This window comes from Typopeltis vanoorti, chromosome 4, assembly GCF_054136105.1.
Source record: "Typopeltis vanoorti isolate ZY-2024b chromosome 4, IOZ_Tvanoo_1.0, whole genome shotgun sequence".
Lineage (NCBI taxonomy): Eukaryota > Metazoa > Arthropoda > Arachnida > Uropygi > Thelyphonidae > Typopeltis > Typopeltis vanoorti.
The window spans coordinates 47,712,286-47,735,016 of NC_143552.1; the positions used below are offsets into that span (position 1 = coordinate 47,712,286).

The window sequence follows — 22,731 nt, forward strand, 5'->3', positions numbered from 1 at the left end:
CCATAAATCTTTTCCTAATTAAAATTCATTTTTTTTTATTATTTATGTTGTGTGCTACTTATGAATTAGCGATCACTGCAGATGCTCAGTTATAGGTCGTATGCGATGTGTAGTGTGTATTCGCAAAACGTCTACTCAACTCGGCCCCCCCAAAGGTTAAATCCTGAGCGCTCGGCCCCCTCCAAGATTAAATCCTGAGTGCGCCACTGTCAGTTGGTATTATTAATGAACAGAAATACGAGGCATGTTCAAAAAAAGACCGAACTATTTAAATAGCCCGCCAACCGGCACAGAGAGCGCGCTGCGGCTACTGAGTACACACACTTAGCCGCAGGTTTTGACAACAAACTGCCATTTGTCCCGTTCTGCTATGAACATTAGTCCTCGAGTTACATCCGCTGAAGTGAGTACGTGCACAAGCTGTTTGTCGGATTAGTGACAATGAAAGAGCTTGAAGAATAAACGTGTGTGTGTGTGTGTGTGTGTGTGTGTGTGAAATTTTGCTGCAAACTTGGTAAAAACTGAGACGTGGGTTTATGGCTATGATGTTGAAACCAAGATGCAATCGTCGCAGTGGGTGGGGAAAGGGTCTCCTCGACCAAAAAAGCACGGATGAGTCAGTCAAAGATCAAGGTGATGGTTGTGTTTTTTTGATTGGAAAGGCATTGTCCATTATGAATTTGTACCACGTGGTCAGATGGTAAACAAAGAGTTGCACCAGGAAGTTTAGGCGCGTTTGAGGAATGCTGTGTGCAGGAAGAGGCCTGAATTGTGGGAAAAACCAGATTTGGATGCTGCACCACGACAATCAGACATTCGTTGTGCCCCATTCACCCTATCCTCCTGATTTAGCCCCACCAGACTTTTTCCTGTTTTCCAAACTTAAAACCACTTCGAAAGGACGTCGTTTCCAAACTATAGAGGAGATTCAGGAAAATGCATTAAGAGAACTGCACGCCATCACAGAAAGTGCATTCCAACAATGGAAGAAACGTTGGGAACGGTGTATCGCCAGCAGAGGGGGGGGGGGGAACTACTTTGAAGAGGACAGTGCTTAAAATGTTGTAAAATGAGCAATAAAGTCTTTATAACAAAGTTCGTTTTTTTTTTTAACATGCCTTGTACACTGCATTTTTATTCTTCTGTTGTCAATACAGCTATAGCAATCAGAAGGTTATTATGATTATTACAGTTATTCTTCTGTTTTATCTGTCAAGTCTTCATATCTTTAAGATTTTGGAATGGGGGAACTGACTAATATTTTCTCCCCAAATTTAATCCTGGTCGGATTACACAATTTGGCTTGCTACTTCAGAGCCTATTATACCAAATAATTTATTAATACTCAACTGTACTAAAATTTTCTTCTCAAAATCAGTTTGGGTCAGATTACACAATTTGGCTTGCTACTTCAGAGCCTATTATACCAAATAATTTATTAATACTCAACTGTACTAAAATTTTCTTCTCAAAATCAGTTTGGGTCAGATTACACTTTAGAGCCTATTATACCAAACAGTTTACTAGTAATAGTAACTATATTTTGCAATACAAGATTGTACTATGAGATGAAATTACTCGGGTTTTTAACTTTTCGATTCAGAAAAACTGATCAAAACTTTGACTATATTCAGAGAATTATTTTCTGTATATAACAGTAATATGCTAGACCAACAACTAGAATTTAACTGTTGTAGTTTTAATTCTAGTTCTGAGTACATAAACGTTTTAGCAATTTTCAACTGGTTCATGAGTTAGTTGATCTCTTTCTCCTCTCACAAACTTGGATTTTTAATCCCATAACTCAGAGAAAATGGACCACAGAACTTTTAAAGTCTGAAGACTACGAGTGTGGTCAGTACCGTCGACAGGGTGTAGCATGGAGGCAGCCTTCCTCACGGCGCGGCTTAATAAGGGTGCTCGTTCAGCCATATTGCGGTAGGCGCCGTCGCTACGCTAACAATTCCTGTTAGCGTAGCAAATGCGGAAAGAAGTTTTTCCAAGCTTCAACTGATTAAAAATTATTTGCGAACAGCAATGACCCAAGATAGATTGGTTGGTTTAGCAACTATATCGATAGAGGCGGACATAACTTATAATTTAAATTTAGAAGAGCTTATAAACAGTTTTATTGTGCAAAATCCTCATAGAGCAAACATTTAATTAATATTATTATGTAATCGTTTTGCATTAATGTTTCTCTTGCAATAAAAACAAAATAGCAATTTTCTTATATTTTTGTCTTATAATCCACCAAGGGCGATATTTAATTGTTTGCCTCAGGGCGCGATCTAATCTGGAGACGGCCGTGAGGGTGGTCAATTAGACATAATTTGTCTTTTAAAATAGCGAAGTAAATATTGAAAGAGATTACAGAATCACGAAATACACGTCATTTGAATTAATACATGAATATGAAGGGAAATTAGCCAAAAAAAAGTAGTGGTTAGTTATAGCATCGGTTCGAATCGCTGGTAGCCATGAACTCAACTAGGCAAAGTAAAGGGTGGTCACCAGCTGCCTACCATTTTCCAAAAGTAAGCGCTAGAGCTCCACGTTTTTTTTTTTTTTTTTTTTTTTTGAAATAAAAGCATTCGAGGACTTTTAAAAGCTCTACATATTCCATTTATAGAATACACTTCTTATTGTTAATACTACTGCTGGATAATATTTTAATGTAATGACTGATTACTAATCATTATCACTCTGCAAAAATTTTAAACATTCTTTAAAAGAATATCATATTTTAATCCATCAGATAATTACACCAAATGCAATGAGAGTCCAAACACCACCACGCACAGTTCCAGGGACTGTGGATGTTACTCTCACATGTAAGTCTAGGCAGTACTGCAGAGATTCACCTGGAAGATTCACCTATGTCAGTAAGTAATAAATTTTATATTACCAAATTATACAGTAATTACATGCTTACTTGTATCACTTAATTAATTTATAGTTAACAGAACTGTATCGAAAGTTAACTGAAAGTAGTTTTAAAAGATTCTCACTCACTCTTTTTTGTATAATAAATATACCTCAACCAGATTTGTTTTTTTGGAATAAATTTAATCATCTTACAGCCTTGTTAGATGCTTCTCAAATGTAATGTCTTATTTTCCTCTCTCCCTTGTTATGTGCAATAAGTTATTACAGAATCTTATACCAAACTAAGAAACTGGAGTTGAAATTATTGTAATACCATGCTTTATGGCACTTCGCTTTACGACGGTTATAGCGACATGACGCTGCTGTGAATCAACTGATGCATGACGTTATTCGCTACAGCTCCGAGTTTCGCTGTGAATTATAAACTGTTTATAACTACTGTATTTTATTTTATTGTTGTTAACAATGGAAGTTGAAATTCTAAGTAAGGATACTAGTGCTCTAGTGAAAAGAAGATGTATAAACCTATTACATTACATTCTAAGATTAAAATTATTACATTTAGTGAGGGTCAGAGGGGGGGGGGGAAGGGGTCCGGGCACCCCCCAAAGAAAAGGAAAAAAACACTAGAAAAATTTCCAAAAATCTTTTCCAAATTAAAATTCGTTTTTTTTATTTATGTTGTGTGCTACTTATGAATTAGCGATCACTGCAAATGCTCAGTTATAGGTCGTATGCGATGTGTAGTGTGTATTCGCAAAACGTCTACTCAACTCGGCCCCCCCAAAGGTTAAATCCTGAGCGCTCGGCCCCCTCCAAGATTAAATCCTGAGTGCGCCACTGGTGAGGGTGGTGTATCCGTACGCAGAGATAGGTCAGGATAAACTCACCTTGCATTACTGTTGTTAAAAAAATAATAAGTTCCTGTTGAAATGAAAACTGCTACCCTAGTTAATAGTACAGTTATATGTAAACGAGACAGTCTTACTGCCGAAATGGAAAACCTTATCATATTTAGCTTACCTAAATATGATAAGAGCCTCTGCAGCTCGGTTGGTATAGATGAAGCCCTTTGGTCGGAAAGACCTGGGTTCGATTTTCGTCCATGACGTGAGGAACCTTTATCTGGGCTCTTTCGACTTAAGGTGAGTTAGCCAGTCTCATACGAAGGTAGAGGTTTTTTCACCTGGAAACTCGTGTTTTTCGTCCCTCAGAACAGTGAATGGCTCGTGAACACACACACACACGGATCTACAGTCAGAAAATACATACTTACTCCCTCACTTAAAGGGCTCAACCTGTCCTAAGGGACAGTCGAGGAATGGGGAGAATCCCACACGAAATTAAAAAACAAAACAAAAAAAAAGATTTAAGTTTTAAACATACACGTTTACTTTTCCTGTACAACTTAAAGCAGGTTTAAGTTTTCCATTGTATCAGAGCGCGTGTGTGTGTGTGTAAAAGGGTGCACAAAAAGGATCAGAGTGAAGAAGTAACAAAAAGCGATGAAAGTGCAAGCATATCATGCAGGGCTGGTCATCTCGGGGGTGCAGTGGGTGCAATGCACCCGGGCTCCACGATCGAGTGGGCACAGTCGGTACACATTTGCGGAAACGTATTATATTTCTAATGTGTTTTTTTTTTGTTTTCCTGTGCCAAAATCATTTGCAGGTAAGAGGTTTTACAATACGTTCATTTTGAATCCTTTAATTTTTACCTTCGAAAATTATTTTAGGGCCCCCCAAAAGAAAGGTTTCTTGCACCTGGGCCCTTTTATAGAGAAGGCCAGTCCTGATATCATGTTACAAGAATAAAGCAGAAAATAATGCACTGCAAGTTAACAAATATGTTTGTAAGCAAACAAGATGGAAGAGAGGGTTGAGTGAATGTGGCATGATAGCAGAAAGCTTTATAACAATTAGTGCCTAGATTGGAAATCAACGAGAATATAATGTTGTAATGAAAGTTAAGGAAATCAGAGAGGCAGAAGAGAAAATCAATGAATAAGTGATGATATTGCAAAAGATATGAAAATAAACAAGGTTGAGCATTATTGTTAATGGAAGATTTACAAGGTTGAGGAATGAATTAAAGTAGAGTGAACATAAATCAGAAATAAGCCATCAAAAACTTAAAATACAGAAAGGCAACTGCAGTAGATGATATTCAACCAGAAATACTCAAGTATGGAGGTATAAAGATTTTGCAGTGACTAACACTGATAATTCAGAAAGCCTGGTCAGAAGGTCAAATTATGATAATTGGAGTTGAGCTTTCATAGTATCCACCTATAAAAAAGGAAATAAAGCTGTATGTGAGAATTACAGAGGAATTTCTCTACTTAGTGTTCCAGGTAAGATTTATGCAAGTTTACTTGAAAAAAGGTTGAGAAATATTGTTGAAGAGAAACTTGGAAAAGAACAAGCTGGGTTCAGGCCGAATAGCAGCTGTCAAGATCAGATTCACTTTACGACAAATAGTTGAGAAATCATGGGAATATGATAAGGGTCTGTATATTTAAGTTTTGTAGATCTATGGAAGTGTTTTCACTTGGCTATGCTACTAATTATATATTTGGTTTAATCCTTTATCCAAGTGTAAGCAAACAAACTTTGCGCCTGAAGTATTTTCAGGACTGGGGCAACTCATGGTAAAGGTGGAGTAAGTTCTGATCACTTGCCTTAGTATCTCCCATAATGCAAAGCACATCTCCTTGCAGACATGTATAATGCTATGCATTAAGGGAACCTACCCAGACCGATTTCGATCTTTATTGTGGTCTCATCAGTGGGAGCCAGAGGTGGTGATACTAAGGTGGAAGTAATGGAGAAGTCATATTTCCATATACCAGTTGCCAAAAGGTGTCACACCTTATTATTAAAATTCTCTGGATTAGAGATAAGATGATGGAATTTTTTTCACTTGGCTATGCTACCAATTATATATTTCGTTTAATCCTTTATCCAAGTGTAAGCAAACAAGTTGCCTCAGTCCTGAAGCATTTCCATATACCAGGCAACTGGTATATGGAAATATGACTTCTCCATTACTTCCATCTTAGTATCACCACCTCTGGGTCTGGCTCCCACTGACAAGACCCAAAAGGGTTAAAACCAGTTGGAAACTTGTGTGATGGATAGCAATACTGTAGCCAGTGAAGTTCTAACTGAGGCTCGGCTGTTGCTGTTATCCAGGTAGAGGGGTAATGGATGGCAATGCTGTAGCCCATGAAGTTAACTGAGGCACAGCTGTTGCTGTTACCCCTCAGGTGAAATATGAATAGCTCTGTTCGGTGGTGGGGTGAGCCTGCCACTGGGTAGAGACAAATGCTGAGAGTGCTTCTCAGTGACAGGGTGGGCCTGTTACTGAGGGGAACAACTCTGAGTTTTGATCCTTCGGGTCACTCATTGTTGGGTAATCTGGGGGATCTCACGAGTTTTTGAAGAGGTAACCTCGCACTTAATACAGGGAAACTGGTCTGGGTAGTGACCTTTCCCTTAATGCATAGCATTATACATCTCCACAAGGAGATGTGCTTTTCATTATGGGATACTAAGGCAAGTGATGAGAAGTTATACCACCTTTGCCCCGAGTTGCCCCAGTCCTGCAATTACTTCAGGCACAAACTTTGTTTGCTTACACTTGGATGAAGGATTAAACCAAATATATAATTTTATAGATCTAGAAAAGGCATATGACAAGGTGCCCAGAGAAAAGCTTTTCAAAACACTACAATTATATGGGATAAATGGAACATTATACAGAGCAATGCACAGCAGCATATATTTAAGTTGTAAGTCAGCAGTTAGAATTGAAGGAAATCTGAGAAGATAGTTTGAATCCTTGATTTTACAAACCATCTCTTATTCATAATCTATATAGTTCACATTATGAAAGAAAGTGGGTCTGATATTAAAATTGGAGATGTCAAATTTAGTTCTTTGCTTTATGCAGATGATGTTGTATTCCTAAACATATCTAGTACATGTCTCCAGGATTCTCTAACTAAATTGAATAACAGCTGTAACAAATGTGAAATGAAAATCAGAAATAAAATGAACTAAAATATGAAAAGAGACAGAAATGCTGAATGCATCAACTGCATTCTGAATGGAGAGCCTACAGAACAAGTAAAATATTTCAGATATTTAGGCACAGTTTTTAGTGAAGATGGCAAGTTAAATCTGGAAAATAGACAACAGAATAACTAAAGCTGGTATGGTGGGTATTATAAACTGAATATATTTATTTTAATTTTAATTTGAATATTAATTTTAATACATGTATATATAAACTTAATAAATTTATATGGAATAAGAGAGAAATTAGCGAAAACACCAAACTAGCAGTATATGAGACAGAGTTCAAACCGGTTTTTAAGTTATGGATCTGAGAGTTGGGTTAGAAATAAAGCACTTGATCAAATATTAGAGACCAGAGATATGAGGGTTCTGAGAAAAATTAGTGAAGTAGATGGCATCAATGGCAGAATCATATTAAAAATTAAGATAGTAGAAACTTTGTTAGCATTCACAAATGTGTAAGGTAGTATGGCCACTTAAATAGAAAAAAGGTTAGAAAACATAATCTTTGTATTTGATGCCAAGATGGCAAAGAAACCCAGAGGAAGATGAAGGTCTAGGTGAATTAGGCAATTCGGTCAGAATTGCCTTAAAAGCGCAAAATGTTAGATGTGACAATATTGGAATGCTTACAAGTAATAGACTAATTTGGAGGAAAATTGTGAATAGAAGATTAATAATGATGCAAACTTAATCATGCAGTGCTGTCATAACAGCCTGAACATCCCTTGCATATCACAAAATAGATGAGATGATGATGAAATACATCAATTAGAGAAGATAATGACTCTATGAAATGGAAGATTGAAAATATCTGTGTGAAGATGTGGAGTTAAGTACATGATGCCAGCAGAAAGATGAAAGGTGTGAAAGTGGGGGGGGGGGAGAGAAAACAGTGTTATGTATGCAAAGGACTTAATTGTAAATGAAGTAAACAAAATGGTATTAAAGATTAATTTGCAAGAGGCAAATTTACAGAAAGTGAATGATCTATGAGCTGTGTGACTGATGCAGCACAGAATATAAGTAATGTTGAAGACTTAAGTAATAAAATGTGAAAGTTAGAGATGCAAATAAATTATTATTTTGGTAACTTCCATGGTATTTACAGGCTCATGTCTTTATCACAATAAGCTTTTTGAAATAATTTACACTACCTGCATTCAAAATGGACCCCAGCAATGCATTCCACTCACCAACAACGTTTCACTCAAAAAAATCTACTCCTCATGCCCTTCTTCATGACATCTTTTTATAATTCCTTATGTATAAATCTGATAAAATCCCTAACTAACTTCCAAGTCTCTATCATATCTCCTCTTTTCCTCATATCCCCCAACCTCTGTAATCCGCATTCCCTCAAATACTCTTCATAACCAACACTTCAGAGTCCTGTTATCACTTTAGTTATTCGTCTTTGGACCCTCTCTAGTGTTTTCACATCAAAATGAAAACCAGGTGACCAAATCTGAGCACAACAGTCCGTATATAGTTTGCCAATGGCTTATATAGAAGCACCTCCTTATCCCTACATGTCAAAGTAATTTTTATCACAGCAGCGATACGATAATGCAGTTTTTGCAACATTTGGATGTGGCCTCGGAACTTCAGTCCACTGTCTACCATCACTTCAGGAAGTGGATAAGATTCAGGATCTTGGACTGAATTCAGTACAGTAAGTAGCCTTATACTTTGTATCCCAAAGTGTAATACCTTGCATTTAAACTGCAAACCCCAGTCATTTGTCCAAGCTAAAAATCTATTCAGATCTTCCTGTAGAGAATTAACATCCACAATATTCCTAATAATTCTACCGAACTTTGCATCATCGGCAAACATTTGAAGATTTCCAGTCAATTCACATGAAATATCATTAACAAATAAGTTAAACAGTAGGGGACCCAAGAACAGAACCCTGAGGCATGCCACTGGTCACCTTCCTTTTCTGAGACACTGCTCCATCAGGAACAGTGTCTCAGAAAAACACAACTTGCCGGTATCATTCAGAGCCAATCTCCGATCTAGCTCACCAATATACTATCTATTTCTATCTTCTGCAGCTTGTATATCAATTTTTCGTGTGGTAATCAATCAAATGCTTTTGCAAAGTCCAAGAATATCACTGTATATAATTCTCCCTTATCCAACCCATTTGTCAACTTATCATAAATCATAAGCAGATTGCTGAAACAAGACCTGCCCTTCACAAACTCATGCTGACACCATCATAGAGAATCTTATGTCCATCAACCTAATCCTGTATTCTATTTCTAACCAATTTTTCCAACATCACAACTGTAAATATACATTTCCAATGGATCACAACTGTAAATATACAGACTAGTCTATAATTAGAAATTTCTGTTCTCAAACCATGCTTGTGGAGAGGTATTATTTTGCCTTCTTTCCACTCCTTAGAAACCTTTTCCACTACAAGATTTTCATTAAATAACCAGGTCAAGGGCATGGCTAACTCTTTTGCACATTCTCTAAAAATACGTGGTAATATGTCATCCATTCCCATAGCCTTATTAACATCTAACCCAAGGAATACTTGATACACCTCTGATACTTTCAACCTTTAATTCTCCTAATCTTTGCCTCCCTCCTACATGTTGCACAGCATCGTTTACACCACTATGATATACACTAATGAAGTGTCCACTATTATCATTTGCTATGGTTACTCTGCTACCATAATTATCCATCAGTATCAACCTGCCATAATTATTTTTCCTCTTGCTTGCCATATAGCAAAAAAAAATCTCTTGGATGATTCTCCAAGAGAATTTGACCTGACTGGCCAACCTCCTTTCATATTCTACTTTTTCTTTTTTAACCATGCTTGTCACTTTTCTGGCCTACACTTTATGTTCTTCACACATCTGTTCACTGCAAACTGTCTTGTACTTCCTAACAACTTCTTTTGTAATGCTGGTTGCTTGATTTCAATGTTCATCCATCTCACTCCTACTCTATTTATTTGCTTAACTCTTGGTATACAGTTATGCAATGCTTGTGTTAGATACTGCCTTATCATTTCCCATGCAGTCAACATCTTTTCTACATAATTCGTCAACCCAATGTATTGATGCTAGTTGACTTATGGAGCTTCTCATAATCATCCACCTTATAGTTCCACATATAGACTTTCTTGATAACTTATTCCTGTTTAACTACCTTCCAAACCAATACCTCATGATCTCTTTCACCAATTAGTGGCAGTGTTGATACCTCATTCACAACCACATCCTGTGAAGATATCACCAAATGTAACACTGATCAACCTCATGTTGTTTCCATCACATGCTGCTCAGATAGTTATCCCACAGAAACTCAACAAATTCACTCTCCTTGTTTAGTAACAAGGAGAATGAATTTGTTGAGTTTCTATCATATAACAGCACTATACACTATCTCTTCTTTCAAAACCACATTCCTATAATTAAAATCTCCCATTAGGATCGTCTTCCTTTTATTTGCCCAACTAATTCTAAACATTTCACAATCCATGTTTCCTGGCCTATAACAGCATCCTATTAGATATACTATTATATTGATCTCAAGTTCACACCAAACAGCTTCAAAATCTTCATACATGCTATTGTTTGCCACTTTGACTCTTGAAGAACAATTCCTCTGCTACTATTAACAATACTTCCCCTCCACTCCTTCACTTAACCAAGTTTAACTTATGCCAATTATCTTTGGGCATACTAATTCGATCAATGCTACAAACTCAGGCTCCTTTATTTCTGATACACCATACATTAGTATACAAGCATAACAATTATCCACTCTTTGAGGCCATCCCATCAACACAATCACTCTTTACTTTCTCTGCTATAATGAACTTGTCTCTTCATTCTGACAATCTCCGTTTCCCTGATCCTGACTCTAATTTTCATTTGTATTCTTATCATACCCACCGCTTTGCACTGCATCACTCTGTCCTGCTATAATCACTTCCTCACTTTTTTTTATCCATCCTCTTAATGTTCTTTCACAACCTGCTTCTCGACCTCTCTCTGACTCTTAGTGGTACTAATTTCATATGAACCCTGTGTACTCTTAGTAAACAACAAACAATCGCTCTAAACGACTAGCACCAAACCCATTCGGATGCATTTCATCAGCTTTGAGTCAATCTAGCTTCCCTTCAAATTCATTCCATACATTCTCAAACTGAACACTCTCTGCTTGACACAATTCAGCCATCTTGTCATTCAGTATCACTGCTCTCCTTCTCAGTTCACTACTGTCATATCTGGGCAATAAACACACCACTTTCCCCAATGACACTATTATTCTTTACAGTCTGCAACGGCTGCATCAAATCCCTTTCCAGATTCTTTGTCTCTCACAATCCAAGTCATTTGTGCCAACCTCTAATTCTGATGTCCGTTCCTTCCTTCTATGCAAAGCATCTGATATTCATTTTATTGTACCACCTGGAAAATATGTCTTAGGCACTTTATTTTTTTACCATACCTTTAATGATTGAGTCACCATATAAAGCAACCCTATAATATTTAGATACCTGCTTCTTCTTATTAACCGCCTTGTCATTTATATCAGCTATTCAATTTCCTCCCCACGTACATTTAATCTGACTCTTCATTTTCATTAACTCTTGCCTAAACTCTTCCATGTCACTTCTATTATTACCATTCACAAGCACTCCATCCTTCCTGGTAACACCACTCTCATTTTTGGAACATCCTAACCTTTTACTGCACTTCTCACATACTATAATATGTTCCTTTTTTTATTGATTATCTATCACTCCATAAATCTAACATTTTTGGACGCATACACAAAACAATTGTCACATTGTATCCACTGTGAAAAATCCAGGGAAAACTTGACTCCGAGTTGAGACTTTCCATGTCGCTGCCATATGCTTTTTTACTGCCGCTACTGCCATTTTTGTAACATTAACTAGCACTTCCACGTTAATCAAAATAAAAAATGAAGTGAACGCAATACCACAGTACAATGATTATATCCAGTCTGGCTGCCACAAAAAAAAAAAAAAAAAAAAAAAAAAGCAGTATTATGCAAAGCAGTATTATGCTTTCTCTTATTGATACAAGAAGAATGTACAAAAACAAAGACCTTGCCAGGTATACAGAAACACATAACATCATCAATAAAAAAATAAAAGAAGCCAAGGAAAACTGGATGAAAAATTTATGTACTGAAATTGAACTGCTTCAGAAGAAACATGATAATTTCAATCTGTATAAGAAAATCAACGAAATTTCTGGAAAACTGAGGAAAAAGCAAATAGTGTCTCTAAGAGACGAAAATGGAAAAATAGTTCTAGAAGAAGAGAATAAAGCACAGATTTGGATAAAATATGTAACAGAACTTTTCAATGATACTAGACAGAAGCCTATAAATATAAAAGATAACATTCAAGGACCAGCAATCATGAAATGAGAAATAGAGAATGCTATACGAACAAGTAAAACAGGAAAAGCCAGTGAACCAGATGGTGTGCAAACAGAATTTTTAAAATTAATAGAACCAGATAACATCAAACTTCTTGAAAAACTATTTAATAAAATATATGAAAGTGATGAATTTCCATCAGATTGGCTCAAATCTACATTTGTCACTGTCCCAAAGAAACCCAAAGCGAATTCCTGTGGTGACTTCCGACTTATTAGTCTAATGAGCCAAACATTAAAAATATTTTTGAAAGTAATTCAGAATCGTATTTATAGAAAAAGTGAAGAAACTCTAAGTGAAACACAATTTGGCTTTCGGAATGGTTTTGGTACTAGAGAGACCCTTTTCTGTACCCAAATATTGATACAAAAATGCATAGAAAAACAGAAATCTGTCTTTACGTGTTTCATAGATTTTGAAAAAGCATTCGACAAAGTCAGACACACTAACTTAATAGAAGTCCTTCAACAAATAAGGCTAGACGAACAAGACAAAAGACTAATAACAAATCTGTATTGGAATCAGTCAGCTACCGTTCAATTAGACAACATTACCACCAGTGATATTGACATCAAAAGAGGAGTGAGACAAGGATGTGTGCTCTCACCACTCCTGTTTAACATATATGCAGAGGTAATCTTTAAAAAAGCATTGGAAGAATGTTCAGAGGGAATCACAATAAATGGAAAGATTGTTAACAACCTTCGATATGCAGATGACAACGTGCTAATTGCAGATAATATTATGGATCTCCAAAAACTCATTGACAGAGTATACATAGAAAGCCAAAGAATGGGAATAAATATAAACAACAACAAGACAAAATACATGATCATCAGGAAACATCCAGCCTCATCAATGAAACTGACACTCAATGGGAAAAATATTGATCAAGTGTCAAGATATAAATATCTTGGTTGCTGGCTTAATGAACGGTGGGATCCAGAAATAGATATAAAGACAAGGATTGAAGTTGCATGGCAGTCCTTCATGAAAATGAGAACACTATTCTGCAATAAAGACTTAAACATGGAAGTCAGATGCCGAATGCTGAAATGCTACGTGTGGTCTATTCTGCTCTATGGAGTTGAAACATGGACATTGAAGGCGACAACCATCAAGAAAATCGAAGCCTTTGAGATGTAGCTATACAGAAGAATGCTAAAGATATCATGGACAGAAAAAATTACCAATGAAGATGTCTTAAAATCCATTGGCAAAGCTAAACATCTTGTACAAATAATCAAGAAACGAAAAACATCATATCTTGGCCACATCATGAGAAACAGCAAATACCAACTTCTACAAACTATTTTGATAGGAAGAATTGGTGGCAAAGGAACTAGAGGAAGAAAAAGAATATCATGGTTTGACAACATCAAGACGTGGACAGGAAAGAGCAGTGCACAACTGCTCAGATTAGCACAAGAGCGCAGTTTGTTCGCCAAGATGGTCGCTGACCTTCGATAGAAGATAGCACAATAAGAAGAAGAAGATGCAAATAGGCTATATCATTAAGGGAAAAAAAAAAAAACACTTTTCAGAACACTATTCAAATACACCACTACTTCTTCTTCACATGACACTCACATTTGCAAGGTTAAGAAGCAGGTTGTGAAAGGACAGGAAGAGGATGAATACAAAGGTGAGGAAGTGATTATAGCAGGGAATAGCAATACATACTATACTAAATAGTACAAAACAGTGGGGATGATAAGAATATGAATGAAAATCAGAGTCAGGATCAGAGAAACGGGGATGGTCAGAACGAAAAGAGAAATGCACCATAGCAGAGAGAGTAATGAACATTATTGATAATCTAGAGTTGAGAAAAAGAACTGCAGGGATATGTAATAAGAGGGGCCTTGAATATATGGGAAAATTTGAGGGTAAAAGCAGCGGTGCAAAACTTTTGTATTCAGGCAGAGAAAAAGAGAATGTGACTGAGCATGTAAGCTATTAAGATAGGTGTGAGATGAATAATAGCAGAGTGAGGAATGATCTCGACAGAAGCAGCAAAATTAGGTGTTTTGTGGGATGATGGGGAGAGGAATTTTAGGAATTGCCAAGTAATTGTGCTATATAGAAATTCCAGGTGTATTGGAAACAGAGCAAAGTTTATAGTGTACAAATTAGTAAAATGTGGTTGAACGAGGATGACATATTGATGGTAACATGAATGTTATGAAAAGAACCGAGGACCAGGAACAAGTTGTTATGCTTATCTGCAACTACTACATATACTGGGATTAAAGTGGGGGGGGGGGATTTAATGCCATAATTAAATTATTTGGATTATAAATTGTACACAGCTGATTGATATACAAGAGAACAGAATGCCATAGCCTTTTCTGAAAAGACAGAAAGGAAGGACAAGGGAATGTAGTATTAATGATAATGCAGATGGGTCACGTTTTTATCAAGTGGAAAAGAAAAAGAAGCAAGTGTTTTTGAGACTGTCTGATGTGAGGTTGAAGCGAGCCAAAATATTAAAATATTTAGTGGTATGTTGTTATAAGCTAGGATATATTTAGGAAAGTAACTGTGAGCATTTAGGCACTAATCCTTTATTTATCTAGAGGGTTAGTGAGTTACAGGGTAGTGATAATTATAGTAGACTTTAATTTTGGCAAAAATGATGGAAGAGGAAACTGAGTGTGCAGAAGTAAGGAAAATAGTCTTGAGATGCTTAGGATTTACTGCTTATCACGTGTTGGAGAGAAACAGGAGAAACAAGTGTTATTTAGTAATGACATTTCTGATAACAGAAAAAACGATGCTGCAACCAGTTGGTGATAATTGATTTTGACATGAGAAACGGTTAGATTGTTTCTCATGTTTTTTTTTTCAAGTTTCATTGGAAAAAAAAAGATATATGTAGAACTGAAGAACATGATACAATGACATGCTTAAGAAATGCTAGTGAATTTCCAAAGCTGATGGGAGGGGGGGAGATTAGTGACTTTAACTGGTTTCCAGATCAAATGATGACAATATTAGACTGTATTCTTTAAGTTCAAAGAAACAATACAGTGGATATGAAATGGCTAATTCATAATATTAATCAGGAGCTACAGAGGAAAAGAATGTTATGAAGAAGGAGATATAAAGAGGCAACACTTGGTAGCTGTATTAACAATATGTGATATAGATAAGGTCTGCACGGTTAGCCTAGTGGCTTTGCACTTCGCAACCATATACCTGGGGAAGGAGTGTCCTAGGTTCGATTCCCGTTGACGACGTGAGGAGCTTAAGGATCTTCCTCAGCCATAGCCAAGTTAGCCAGTCTTGGGAGTGGGCAGTAGGGTTTTTTCCCCCTAGTTTATCTGGGGTTTTTCATCCCGCAAGCAGGCAAACTGGCCCCGTGAACACACACGGATTACAGTCAAGAATATCACCGTTATGGGATGCAGCAGAGGAGAGGCGAACCGGCTGCATTAATACGCCAGTAAACCCCTCATTAGGAGGGGACTCAACCTGCCCTTGGTGGACGAGTAAATGGATGGATGGATATAGATAAACTAGAAAGTCACAAGTGGTAACAGGAAGAGAAATTATGTGAAAAAAAAAGGAGAAAGTCAAGCTCAATCCTAAGAAATTTTATAGTTATGTTGTTTATAGTAGAAGAAAGGGCAAGTATGGAAGACCAATTTAGTTGGAAATGTCACACAAATAACATCAGATGAGGATATAGTGAAAATGCTCAACATTCTGCCAGTGTATTTCATGTCAGAGGGAGGGAGAGGCATTGAATAAGTGTTGGAAGTAGTGGAGAGATTTAAGAAGGCTATGGGAGTACTGAGATGTGCAAAGAGCTAAAAGTAATCTTGACTTGGTTGCTCAGTGAAAACCTTGCAACAGAAATATTTCCTGTACTGTAAAAGTACATGGAATGGGAAATACTGCCACTGCATGAAGAAGTGATGGGGGGGGGGGGGATCATTCAAATTTGAGGTGGCAAACTATAGATCAGCATGTTTTTCACGTGTAGTGATAAAGATGCCAAATCTTCAGAGCATGGATTTGTTAAAAAGTAGTCTTGTTCTAGTTATCTGGTTACATTTTTATGATGGGCAGATAACCATACTGGACAAAGGAAATACACACGAGTACTTTTAAATTTTATAAAGGCATTAATTAGAAATATATACACGTTACCACAAGAATAATGTTTAATTTGCCAAATATTTCGGTCTGAATATTACAGACCATCTTCAGTGGCTACATAGGAATAGTTTTAAAAAAAAAAGTGGAATACGAACAATTGATCATTCATACATAGAACACACTGCGTGATGTGATATCGCTAAGTATTAGAAGAGTAAACATTAAAAAAAATAATAATTAAAGATATTAATTCAGAAATTCATATAATGATCTTAAATAACATTATACTGATAAAAAAAAAAATTTAATGTGTCATCCTGATTAAACTTTCCCAAATTTTTGATATAGATATACAGTCATTACGATTCAAGTAAGGACATTGAAGTAAGGCCTCTACACTTTCTTTAAATAAACGTTCAAATTTGTAGCGACATCTATGTTAGCAAAAACTAACTGTTCAACTTCTCATTTATTACAGAAGGAACTTTCAACTATCAAACATCACATGGCTTCTCCGAAAAGAGTACACAACATCTTTTCGATTCTTACAAACCAACACAGAACAACCAAGATTCAATACGTAGAGTTCCAATTCCTTACATTTCTGGGATTTCAGAACCAATTTCGAGAATTCTAAAGAAATATGATCTAACAGCCACTTATACACCTATAAACAAATTATCCACCCAGTTTCCTTCATCTAAAGATAAATGCTCAACCTTGTCTCTACCTGGTGTGTATCAAGTTCCTTGTAATTGTAATCTTTCTTACTTTGGACAAACTGGACGTTCCATAGAAAAAAGAATTCAAGAGCATCAGTCAATTAAACACAACAAACCTGAGAAATCTGGATTAGCTCACCATGAATTAGAAACAAACCACAACATCCTTTGGTCCAAGACTCTCCTCCTACACAGACGTCGCTACAAATCTGAACATTTATTTAAAGAAAGTGTAGAGTCCTTACTTCAACGTCCTAACTTGAATTGTAATGACTGTATATCTATATCAAAAATCTGGGAAAGTTTAATCAGGATAATATTTTTTTAAATTAAATTTAAAAAAAAATTTTATTTATTTTTTATTTTTTTTATCAGTATAATGTTATTTAAGATCATTATATGAATTTCTGAATTAATATCTTTAATTATATATTTTTTTTAAATGTTTACTCTTCTAATACTTAGCGATATGACATCACACGCCGCGTTCTATGTATGAATGATCAATTGTTCGTATTCCACTTTGTTTTTTTTAAAATTATTCCAATGTAGCCACTGAAGATGGTCTGTAATATTCAGACCGATATTTGGCAAATTAAATGTTATTCTTGTGCTAACGTGTATATATTTCTAATCATAATGTCACAAGTATCGTTAAAAAATCAAAAGGCATTAATTACAGTTGGTGGGGGCGGGTGGAGAATATTAACATTAAAGTTGAAGATCCAGACTTAGTATTTTTTAGGGGGGGGGGGGGAAAGGCTGAGAAATGCTTAATATTTTATTAATATAATTTACTTCAAATTTTCACTGACAATATTTATTTTAAATTTCTGAAAAATACAGATTAAATAGTAAAAACTAAGCTTATTTGATTGAAAATTCATTTTTTTTTTTTTTTAAGTTTGATTTAATAGGAATGAGGCAGTTACTGTGCATTTTGAATTTACTGCTACCATGTTGAAGGAACAATGTCTCAAAGGAGAAGGGCGACAAGTGTGGTATTCCATGTTGTTTTATTCTGGAGCCACCCTTGTTTAATTTATATATTTATGATATGCTTCAAGCTTTGAAGAAATCTTTGGTTGTTTGTTGATGCTAAACTGGGAAGAGTAATGGCAGAAAATTCTGATATGTAGCTTCAAGAGGATTTGAATAAGCTGTTGTAATGTGGGGAGATGAATGTAGATATCAGTCCAATGTGACCAAAAGTAGACAATGACTTTTGTTATCTGGTGCTAAATCACCAATCTTATTCGAGGCCTGAGGAGACTTGAGAATGTTCCATTTTGATCTCTAAAGCAAAGTTTCAAGAGTTTCACAATACTGATATACTATATGTTTTCAACCTTTTTTTTAAGTGGGATTTACATTCAAAAAAGTTTAAGGTTGAATGACATGTATTATACTAGTTGAAATGGACTCAAATGTGGAAAAGGCAAGGAATTTTTGAGTGCAGCATTAATGTTCCAAGGGGGGGGGGGACATACTACAGAAGTAATGAATGAGAGGAATGGGACATTGTAAAATAGGGATTAGAAGGTAATAGTTACCACTGTGCATGGATTTGATCATTTCTGGATATCTAGGAGGTAAGGAAACACTAGAGTGTTCAAAGGAATATGACAAGATTGTCTTTTAAAATGATGGAGTGCTGGCTGGATAGATTGAAGGATTCTGATTTGCAGAGTTTGGCAGAGGGGGTAATATGAGTGAGAGGTAAATTGGTAAGAGTATTCTATCAGACAAATGTAAGAGATGAGTGGAATGCATTGCTAGAATGAATGGTAAGTGCATCAATGCTGAATGTCTTTAAAGCAAGATATAATAGTGCTTGTAGTATGTAAGTGTGAAGACCTCCTGTGCTGAATTTTGTGACTGTGAAGGCCTAAAATAATAGTAACACTAATTTGTACATGATGCTGACTGAAAAACTGCTCTAATTTTTCAGTCAGACATCACAAAGATGAAGCAGTAAACTCATAATTAGTAAATATAATTCTACTCTTTTTAATTATTTTCTCTTGATCAGTCTTCTTTAAGAAAGTGATTACATTTGCATTTGACTAGTGAACCATAAATAAGATTACTAAATTATAACTTCATTGCAGCAAACAACTTTGGCAATGTGGACTATTATTTCCAAAGGTTAGCACAGTTTATTAGGCTTCCAGGAGATCCAGAAAGACTGCAGAGGGTAAGAAAGAATTTCAGTGTGTAAAAGTTAAGACTGCAGCATGGAAAATCCTATACTCTAATTAGTAAATATAATTCTATTCATTTTTGTGCATTTGGGATTTACAACCACAACGTTTTGATGCTGTAATGAAAATTTCATTACATTTCCTAAAATACTTATTTTTTGATGTGCTAATTATCTCAAAACTAAAGCATTTATTATTATCTGAGAAAATGAAGACTGGTAACTGTGAAATTACAGTGTAAATGATCATAATGGAATAATAGTCAGGATATACTGTCAAGTAAAGTGTGCCAATCTTTCTTTATGTAAAATGTGCCAATCTTTCTAATGTAAAATGGACTACCTTCTTTGTGCCAAAGAAGGTAGTCCATTTTACAGTAGTTTACAAATCTTCGATATGTGATACAAACACATTTACTCCATTATTCATTTTAACATTTTTCCTTTTTGCTATTCATTTTCTACTTATTGTGTTGCAGTGGGGAGAGGAGTCACTGTTAGTGTCCTAAAGGATGCTTTAGGACACCATTCCTAACTTTAATCATTAAAAACATTGTTTGGCAATAATCCCACTTTGGATCCAAATATTTGCTTCAGAAAGTGAAGTTACTCAATCATTAAAATCTGCATAAAAATTCATTCTACCATGAAGAGCTGGTTTAATTATTTTATTTTTATGTGACTCACACCCATGAAAGGTTGTAAACCTATAGTACATTTGTAGAATGGATGGACTAAGGTTTTTCAATTTTTTAAAATTAATTTTTATAGTTTTGTACTTTTTTTTATTCATTTTTATAATTTTTTGTACTTTTTTATTCATTTTTACCTAGTACGGAAGCTCTGCTCTAGACACCAAATATTGGTCTCTATAGCAGAATGAGCTTATATAATTTCATAGGTCTTTATAAAAAAAAATTCCTTGCACTTCAGTGGTTGATTTTTTTTTTTAGCTGAATGTTTTGATTCAGCCATAGATAAAACTGGATGAAGATGGAAAGTATTTGTATTTCTAATCTACTGCTTTTATTCATGGTTTTTTTTATTTTTAACTGCAAATTATATCTGATCTAATGTAAAGTAACATGTTATGTGTGAGGACATTTCATTTCTCATTATTCATTTGCTGGAAACTCAAGATGAAATTCCATTGACGAGAAGAATTTTATTAGTCATATTTCAGGCAGGGCTAAAATAGTCAGTCTAAAAGAGAGTAATTTCGTTTAACAACAAAGGTATTTTTCTCCTGTAAAACAGATAGAACTGACTCATAAACACAGATGCATCTACAATTACAAACATACCACGGACATCTCTGGCACCAAGGGAAGGTAAAAATGAATGCCATTAATGCAAAACATTCTATAATGATTTTCCAAAATTAACTGTTGTGTCTGTTAAATATCCAGTCAGTAAGAAAAGAAAGCTAGTTGATAAACATTTGGTAACTGTCATCTGCATTGTCTTTTTAAATCATTTAAAATCCATACACATACATGATGTCTAATAGATCCTCATAAAAAACTGCAGTGATAAGCATAGATGAAGGCCTTCGACATTTTTGGAAACAGCAAGCAACTCATCAAATATTAGAAACTTGGCACTTCCTTCCACTTTCCTACCAAGAGATTGTATATTTGAATCTCACTGCAAGCATGGATATTTCTGAATGTCTTTAAGTTGCAGATGAATTTCATTTTATCACCCAGTATAAAACCATCATCCTAAGACTCTGATCAAACCACACTTAGACTATTGTTTTCAGATCTGGTCCCCAGGATTTGAAGGGGGATAAATTAACTGTACAATGTTAGTTATGAGGATCGGCTGAGGGAGTGTGGACTGCAGAGTTTGGTGGATAGAAGAAGGAGAGGTGATGTGATTAAGACTTTTAAACTGTTGAGAGGTGGTTACAGGGTTGACACCGGAGAGTTCTTTCGCTTGGTTGAACAGCAGGAAGGAGTCATGACAAGGGACCCGGGTTGACACCGGAGAGTTCCTTCGCTTGGTTGAACAGCAGGAAGGAGTCATGACAAGGGACCATCCCTGGAAGTTATGAAAGGAAACTGTGAGCAAGAGGGTGAGGAGTAGTTTCTTTGCATGGAGGGTGGTTGAACCATGGAATGAATTGCCTGATAGAGTGGTGAGAGCGAGAACGGTCAATGCGTTTAAGGAGGGGGTATGATCAACTTTGTGTTTCCTAGGAAGGGACCTCCCATGATGAGTCTTTTGACTCCATGGAGGCCTCAATTATAATAATAATAATAATATTAGAAGTCTGAAAAAGTTCCATGTTTGATCTTTGGAGCATAGTTTCTAGATTATTTAATCCTCAGCCTACACACAATATATGATATATGGTAAGTTCACAATTACAAACTTTCATGAATGTGATTCACAAAAAAAAAAGCATTGCTATAAATATGAGTTTCATTACATATTAAAACAGGAATGAGATTCATGTTAATTTCAATTATCAAAAAAAAATTTGTTTATTGAACTTAAGGTCTGGTCCAGTGGTGTAGCTAGAGCTTTTGCCATCCCCCTCTCAATGCACACCAAAAATACTACAAAAAAAATCAAAACGATGTATATGGAAATAAATTAAAACACTATGTTTATTTTTGATGTAAAACTTTTACTTCAATATTCTAAAATGGTATTTTTCTTGCTTTTCTGTTAGCAAAATCGTCGATGACATTGGAGAAGTCTATTTCATAGTAATATAGGAAATTCTTAATCAATTTTATTTAGAAAAACTCCTCTCACAACTAGCAACACTTACAGCAGTTGTGAGGAAAATTCACAGCGGTATTACAATTTGGAAATGAGTTCTCGAGACTATATTTTAGAATTAACTGCAAAAGTTCAAAAAGTTTCAAAGTGCCGCCTGGGGTGGGAAGCCCCCCCCCCCCAAGCTACGCCTCTCTGGTCCCCAAAACAACTTTCCCAGAAATCTTAAGCTTCTGGTTTACAGTATGAAAGAAATTCCAAGATTCCAAGTTCTATGAAAATGGAACATCATCTGAATTGAAAAACTGCGTCAATGTGTAGCATACTCATTGTATGTTAGAGTTTAAGAGTTTAGTATCATGTTATTGCTTTGCAATTTCCAAAAGTTGCAATAACTACTCCGCACACACTCCCTCATATACAGTCCTTACAGGATCCATCTAATTCAATCTGTTCCCTTAAAATGTTGGGGAAAAAAATACTCCATGAGGAAACACTTCACTACCACTGGCAAGATTTTTATTGAAGTGAAATGACT

At 35.7% G+C, this 22,731-nt stretch overlaps 1 protein-coding gene across 1 annotated transcript in view; it reads left to right on the top strand.

The window, feature by feature from the left end:
- Positions 1-22,731, top strand: part of LOC150107283 (transcription factor COE2-like) — a 142,585-nt gene that overhangs the window by 82,542 nt on the left and 37,312 nt on the right. Inside the window, exons 11-12 of the mRNA XM_090391773.1 lie at positions 2,759-2,885; positions 19,369-19,454. Of these exons, the coding sequence (XP_090247899.1) occupies positions 2,759-2,885; positions 19,369-19,454 (213 nt within the window). The remainder of the gene's footprint in view (positions 1-2,758; positions 2,886-19,368; positions 19,455-22,731) is intronic.